A 7,989-nucleotide genomic window follows, 5' to 3' on the forward strand; every position below is an offset into this window, starting at 1 on the left:
GTCTTCTACTATAGCCTCGGGCCAACCAAAGCTTTGTGAGTGGATTTGGTAGACGGAAACTGAAAGAAGCCCGTCGTATATATGTATATATATATATATATATGTATGTATGTGTGTGTATATGTTAGTGTGTCTGTGTTTGTCTCCCTAACATCGCTTGACAACCGATGCTGGTGTGTTTACGTCCCCGTAACTTAGCGGTTTGGCAAAAAGAGACCAAGAGAATAAGTACTAGGCTTACAAAGAATAAGTCCTGGGGTCGAATTGCTTGACTAAAGGCGGTGCTCCAGCATGGCTGCAGTCAAATGACTGAAACAGGTAAAAGAGTAAAGAGAGACCCAGTTACCATAAAAGTAATAACAATTTTGTCGTTTTGCATGAAGATAATGATGATGATGATGACGATGATGATAAAGTTAAGTAACCAACAGGGATGGACCCTAAATAATATGATTAAATATAACTGTGGAGAAGCAAGCAGCCGAATGGAGGGAAGCAGTGTAGGGGAGGCAACTGTCAAAATTCCTATACAGATCAGACCAAGTATAGGAATTGTTAGAAATAATAGCCTGGGAACTGGTGACAATAGATGGAATGTAAACAATAGCAGATCAATAGATACACATACAAGGATGATATCTAGTTTGAGTCCCATTAGCATAGGTAAAAATAATAAGGAAAGGAATCGCTGCAATTGTAGACAAAATGAAGTTTATCCCTTAAATACACTGTGTATGAGGGAAAAGTTAGCATACTGATTTAGGATTACGTCAGAGGGAAATTCCTACATTTATATAGGTGAAACCTTGACAAACTTCAAATTGAAACTGGCAAACTATTTAAGCTTGTTTAAGGATAGAATTAAGATGCATATCATTAGCTTGAGTAAGTTTGATAAAAATGTTAGCTTTAGTATAGAATGGGGAAAAATTAGTACAGCTGTATCTTATATAACAGGAGGTAAAAGGTGTAACTTGTGCATAGAGGAAGTTTACCAGATTTTTATATCGAAACAAACACCAGTTGCTTAACAGTTGACTTGAACAGGCCTTGAGATGTCTGCACCTGCACAGGAAAACATTTAAATACTCCTATGCAGGTGTTGGATTGGATAGTATCTGTTACACAAAGGGGACATGCCTGAATTTAAGGTGTAAATGTCAGGACAGTATCTGGTTTAACTTTTAACTATAAATATTCTCACCAGCTTAAATATCTTTTTTTTTTATAAATCATAGCAACACATATAGGACATAGCAACTTCCATATAATCTAAAACTCAATTAAAAAAATAGTCCAACCCATGCTAGCATGGAAAGTAGATGTTAAATGATGATGATGATGATGATATATATATGAAGTATAAGGAAAGGAAAAATTGTAGGTGTAGATGATCTTTAATTCATAATCCAGGTTGGTACAGAACCAATATACATTCTGCAAATTGTTTCGCAGTCTAATCAATTCCAAAGATAAAAAAACGAAAAACTCTTCTTGAAATAAAAATTAGATTCTTCATCAGAAATGAATTATTGGTAAGAGTAATTATGACCAGTAAAAATATACAAAGACCTTTCATAGTCGAGACGGGAACGAACAAATAATAATATATATATTTACGATGGGCATCTTTCAGTTTCCATCTACCATGTCTACTCACAAAGGCTTTGGTCAGCCCAAGGATATGGTAGAAGGATACACTTTCCCAAGGTGTCACACTGTGGGACTGAACCTAGAACCATGTGGTTGAGAAGCAAGATTCTTACCACATAGCTATACCTGTACAGAACCGAGATACATACTGCAAAATATTTTGTCAAATGTTCTAAACACCTCTGCCAATTTGACCCCTTGAAATGAATGCACAAGTGTGAGAGTGTGCATGCATGTGCATGTGTTTGTGTTTGTGTATGTGTGTGTAAATCTGCTTTAATAAGTTTTGACTGTAACAAAGGAAAGGGCAATATGACAGTCAGTTGTCTGTTATGTCTTTTCCGTTAACCTTAATCTCAAATTAATTTGTTTCACAGCAGATGTTGCTAATCCTTGCTTTGTCAGGATTTTAGAATATAAAGCAAAAAGTGGCAGACACAGGAGTTTGTTGTTGCTGTGTGGGTGGTGATGGTGGTGGTGGGGATTTGTGGCTGGTAGAGGGTAAAGAAAACACAGATGCTGACATTTATAGATTGTAGTTGTTGATTATTTTGACAGAGATCTGTGCGGCTGTCTAACTGGGCAGATCCACCAGCACCAACACCCTCATGCAGTCGGTTATATGGTCTATAGATGTTGTTGATAAAGTGGGGGGGGGAGGAAGAGAGGCAAGCAGATAGTTAGAGAGATAAATAGGTAGATAGATAAATAGATAGATAGATAACAGATAGATACATAGATAAACAGATAGATAGATAGATAGATAGATAGATAGATAGATAGATAGATAGATAAATAGATTGATAAATAAATAGATAGACAGATAAATGGATAGCTAGCTAGTTAGATAGACAAAGTGAGAGGTTGATAGAGAGATTGATAGAGATAGATAGATAGATAGACAGACAGACAGATAAATGGCTAGCTAACTAGATAGATAGATAGAGAGATTGATAGATAAATAGAGATAGCTAGACAAATAGATAGATAGCTAGTTTGGTAGATAGATAGATAGATAGATAGATAGATAGATAGATAGATAGATAGATAGGTAAATAGATATAGATAGATAGATAGTCAGACAGACAAGTCAATAGATAAATAGACAGTGAGATTGACAGATAAGGAGACAGTTAAATAGATCAACAGAGATAGATAGATAATTAGATAAATTAACAATGAACAAGCTAGAGAGAGAGATAGAGAGAGACTGTAATTTGTTAATGGCCTTGATTACATTACTCTGTAGTCTGTAGATGTTTTGTTGGTACAGAGAAGAAATTATAAAACTGATAACAATGATGATGATGATATTGATAAACGATAGTGGTGATGCAGAAGATGCTGATGTTGATTCCAAGTTCTTTTCTACTCTAGGCACAAGGCCTGAAATTTTGTGGGAGGGAGGCCAGTCGATTAGTTCGACCCCAGTATGCAACTGGTACTTAATTTATTGACTCTGAAAGGATGAAAGGCAAAGTCGACCTCCGTGGAATATGAACTCAGAACGTAAAGCATTTCGCCCAGCATGCTAACGTTTCTGCCAGCTCACCGCCTTTATGATTCCAAGTTCTGTGAGAGGGTTGTAATGAATTTTTATCGATCCTTACTATTTGATGATTGCCCCTTCATCCTTTCTTCATCATTTCCAGCGAAAGACAAGAAAGTGACGTCTCTCTCTCCCTGTCCTGCCAAGCACCACGACGAGTTTTGAACTCAGAACATAGATGGTCATAACTAAATACCATCAGTGGGTGTTGTTGGCACTCCGTCGCTTACGACGTCGAGGGTTCCAGTTGATCCGATCAACGGAACAGCCTGCTCGTGAAATTAACGTGCAAGTGGCCGAGCACTCCACAGACACGTGTACCCTTAACGTAGTTCTCGGGGATATTCAGCGTGACACAGTGTGACAAGGCTGACCCTTTGAATTACAGGCACAACAGAAACAGGAAGTAAGAGTGAGAGAAAGTTGTGGTGGAAGAGTACAGCAGGGTTTGCCACCATCCCCTGCCAGAGCCTCGTGGAGCTTTAGATGTTTTCGCTCAATAAACACTCACAACGCCCGGTCTGGGAATCGAAACCGCGATCCTATGAACGCGAGTCCGCTGCCCTAACCACTGGGCCATTGCGCCTCCGTCATCAGTGGGTGTACTCAGTTTAATACACCCAAGTATTCAACTGGCACTTCATTTATTGACACACGTTATTAGACACAGGCATGGGTGTGTGGTTAAGAAGTTTGCTTCTCAACTACAAGGTTTCTGGTTCTATCCCACCGCATGGACAAGTGTCTTCTACAAAAATCTGAAGACAACCAAAATTTTGTGAGTGGATTTGGTAGATGGAAAGAGTGTGAAACCCAGCCATATACATACATACATACATACATACATACATATCAGAACCAAAGGTCCTTTCCAAGCCAGAAGCTCATAAGGCCAGTCATGTGATTGGAATGGAGCAATGGAAAATGAAGATGTTTTACTCAAGAACACAATGTGTCACCCCATACAGGAATCGAAACCACAATCTTATGACCATGAGGGCAACAACCTAACCACTAAGCCATGCATTTCCACATACGTATATATGTATATATGTATGCATATATATACACATATACACACATTATGTATGCATGCATATATATATATATATATATATATATATTAGGTTGGTGCATAATCATTGCGACTTTTTTCAACAAATTTTATTCAACAAAAACAATAACAATATTTAACAAAAACATCTTTAAATGATGGTCTGACCGTCTGCCAAGCAAATAGGAAGCCGTAATTGAAGTAGATGGTGAATATGCTCCGCAATAATCATTTAAAGATGCTTTGTTACATGTTGTCATTGTTTTTGTTGAATAAAAATTTGTTGAAAAAAAGCCGCAATAATTATGCACCAACCGAAAATATATATACATATGTATGTATGTGTGTATGTGTATATATAAATATATTTACACATGCACACGCACATACACATACATGAATATATATATATATATATATATATATATATATATATATATATATATATATATATATATATATATATATATATGTGTGTGTGTGTGTGTGTGTGTGTGTATATATATATGAGTGTGAGTGTATGTGTCTTCTTGCCTTGACATTGATTGCTTGTTGGCTATAAATGAATATAATTTATTTCCAAAATTCTGTAAACTCGAGTCTTTCCATGGGGAAATATTATGTTGCTTGGAAACAGGAGTGCACATGTGTGGGTGTGTACGTGTGTGTGCATGTGTGTTTGTGTCTCCTTGTCTTGGCATTACGTGACAGCTGTAAATGATCATCACTCTCAAATAAGCAGTGTCTGTTCCTTTCTAAATCTGCCATGAAAACATGTCCGAGCATGACGGAATATCACCTTGTTTAGAAACAGGTAAGGATCAATGATAGGAAAGTCATCAACCCTAACCCTAACCCTAACCCTAACCCCTGTTGTTTAGACTTCAGGATATTAATTGTTCTACACCAATCAAAAAATTCTGCTGGATTAATGGGTGGGGCTTGTGAATTCTTGCACAGTACTAAACAGATGGATGTATTGATAGAGGCAAGAAATTTGAAAAGGATACTTTGTTCATTGTTTTTTATATGGAGATTTTTATATTTTTATCAATGCATTGCTACATATGTTTCGGCATTGCATGCATTTTTATGATACTACCTCACTACATCCATAGCATATTATCAAATATTATTTATAACATCCATGGAACCTAGGAGAGTCCATTTATTTGACATGCATAATTCTTCAGGCAATTTTTACATTAATGTTCATGGGATTGCCTTGTTGTTTAGACTTCAGGATATTAATTGTTCTACACCAATGAATTAATGGTGGTGCTTGTGAATTCTTGCACAGTACTAAACAGATGAATGTATTGATAGAAACAAGAATTTTGAAAAGGATACTTTGTTCATTGTTTTTTATATGGAGATTTTTATATTCTTATTAATGCATTGCTACATATGTTTCAGCATAGCATGTATTCTTATGAAAAGGATACTTTGTTCATTGTTTAGATATCAACATAGGTGGATATGGAGAAGAAGGCAAGAAAGAAAAAAAAAGAGAAAAGGAGAGGGGGGATAAAGTTGTGTGTTGTATTTAGTCAAGAGTGTGCAGACGGGGAAAAATAAAAGAACTGGGGAACACAGAGAAGAGAGAAAGAATCGTAGTGGTATAACTGATTTAGGGCACATAAATTTTAGCAACAAGATCTATGTGGACCTTTAAGGGTCATACGGACCTCAGTTGAGAACCCCTACACTAAGCTGTGTAGGGGTTCTCAGGTTAAAGATGCGAAAAAAAAAGAAAGCAATTGGAACTTACCCATTGACACAGACTGTTTTCTCCAAGGCAGGAACGTTTACTGGTGATACAGGCAAGCCATTGTAATCTCCTTTTGATGATGATGATGATGATGATATAGCAGTGTTCAAAGGTGGCGATGAAAGTGAGGCAGGTATGGATGTGACAACTGAAAGTGCTGATGGGGAAGAGGAAACCATAAGGTCATCAGGCTGCTGCTGCTGATGATGGTGTGTTTGATGAGAAGATAAGGTCCCTGTATCAGGCTGAGACACCTGGTGTACAGTGTGTTGGGGTTGCTGCTGCTGCTGATGTTGTTGTTGTTGTTGATGATGTGGTGATTGTTGTTGTTGTTGATGTTGATGTGGGGGTGGTGGTGGCGGTGGAGGTGGTTGTTGCTGATGCTGTTGTTGTTGTTGTTGTTGTTGTTGTTGTTGTTGATGGTGGTGGTTTTGGTGTGGGTGCTGTTGTTGTTGGAGTTGTTGTTGTTGCTGTTGTTGTTGTTGCTGCTGCTGCTGCTGCTGTTGCTGCATGACATTGACGTTTGCTGTTTCCATGAGACCAGTACCTGCACCACCACCGCCGCCGACACCACCAGCAGCACCACCACCACCACCACTGCCACCACCACCACCACCACCACCGCCACTGGCAGCAGCGGCGGCAGCAGCAGCAGTGGCGGCAGCAATAGCAATTGCACAATTGCCAGGGCTGCTGCTGTTAGTGCTGCCGTTGCTGGTGTTGCTGCGGCTCGTCAGTGGCATGTTGCCGCCCGGTAGCGACGTCGTGGTCGTGATGCTGGCAATGGTCGTGGTGGCCGTCGTCGTCAGTCCTGCAGTGACATTCACCGACGTCGAAGCTGGTACCCCGGCCACTGATGCGCCAGGCATTGGTTTCATGGTGAGGTCCAGCCCGGAGCCGTTCGTCACACAGTTTACTGTATTAGTCGTAGAAGCAGTCGTGGAAGCAGCAGCTGCTGCAGCTGCCGCCGCCGCTGCTTTTGTGGAGAGGTTAAGGGCAACAGGGACTTGAGGATCATATCGATACTGCGGTTTGTAGTTTGGCCGTTTGCTCAAGATGTTTGGTCGATCAATGCTTGAGTCTTTCGGTTTGGGAGCAATGGGTTTGCCGGGATAGAGTTTTGATTGATATGTTTGGAATTCAGTGGGTGGCCGGTTGTATTTCTCGAGTTCTTTGGCTAGATTGGTGCGTGGTGTAGAGGTGGACACATATGGAGGATATTCATAGCAAGGGAGATCAAGCTGTTTAGTCAATATCATTGGTCGAAGTACACGGTCGGAACCTGGAAAGAGAAACAGATGAGGAACTGTTATGGAGTGCAGTGGAGGTACGTGGAAGAGAAAGTGAAAATGAAAGTAAGAGAGAGTGAGAGAAAGGAAGTATGAGTGTATTATAAGAGGGAGAGAAAAAGAGAACGTTTTAAAAGATGAAGATAATGTGTGAGCGCATGTGTGTGTAAGTGTGTGTGTGTGTGAGAGAGAGAGAGAGGACTGGCAAGCCAGAAGGCTGCACCGGGCTCCAATCTGATTTGGCAGAGTTTCTACAGCTGGATGTCCTTCCTAACGCCAACCACTCCGAGAGTGTAGTGGGTGCTTTTACGTGCCACCGGCATAAGGGCCAGTTGCACGCTACTGGCAACGGCCTTGCTCAAAAGGTGTTTTCTACGTGCCACCTGCAATGGGAGCCAGTCCAGTGGCACTGGCAATGACCTCGCTCAAATGATTTTCTAATGTGCCACCAGCACAAGTGTTAGAAGGCGACGCTGGTAACAATTATGCTCAAATGGTGCTATTTATGGGCCGCCACTAGCTCGGAAGCCAGACAGCTGCTCTGGCAATGAACACGCTCGGACGGTGCTGTTAGTGCTCTACTGATATATACATATATATATATACACACATGTATGTATTTATGTTTGTATGTATGTGTGTGTGTGTGTGTGTGTGTGTGTGTGTGTGTGTG

The 7,989-nt window shown here is 40.0% G+C and overlaps 1 protein-coding gene across 1 annotated transcript in view; it reads right to left on the reverse strand.

Moving 5' to 3' along the window:
* The window catches only part of LOC106874842 (myelin transcription factor 1), a 73,251-nt gene that overhangs the window by 47,234 nt on the left and 18,028 nt on the right, over positions 1 to 7,989 (reverse strand). Inside the window, exon 9 of the mRNA XM_052972672.1 lies at positions 6,028 to 7,309. Coding sequence (XP_052828632.1) covers positions 6,028 to 7,309 — 1,282 coding nt within the window. The remainder of the gene's footprint in view (positions 1 to 6,027; positions 7,310 to 7,989) is intronic.

This window comes from Octopus bimaculoides, chromosome 14 (assembly GCF_001194135.2).
Source record: "Octopus bimaculoides isolate UCB-OBI-ISO-001 chromosome 14, ASM119413v2, whole genome shotgun sequence".
Taxonomy (NCBI): domain Eukaryota; kingdom Metazoa; phylum Mollusca; class Cephalopoda; order Octopoda; family Octopodidae; genus Octopus; species Octopus bimaculoides.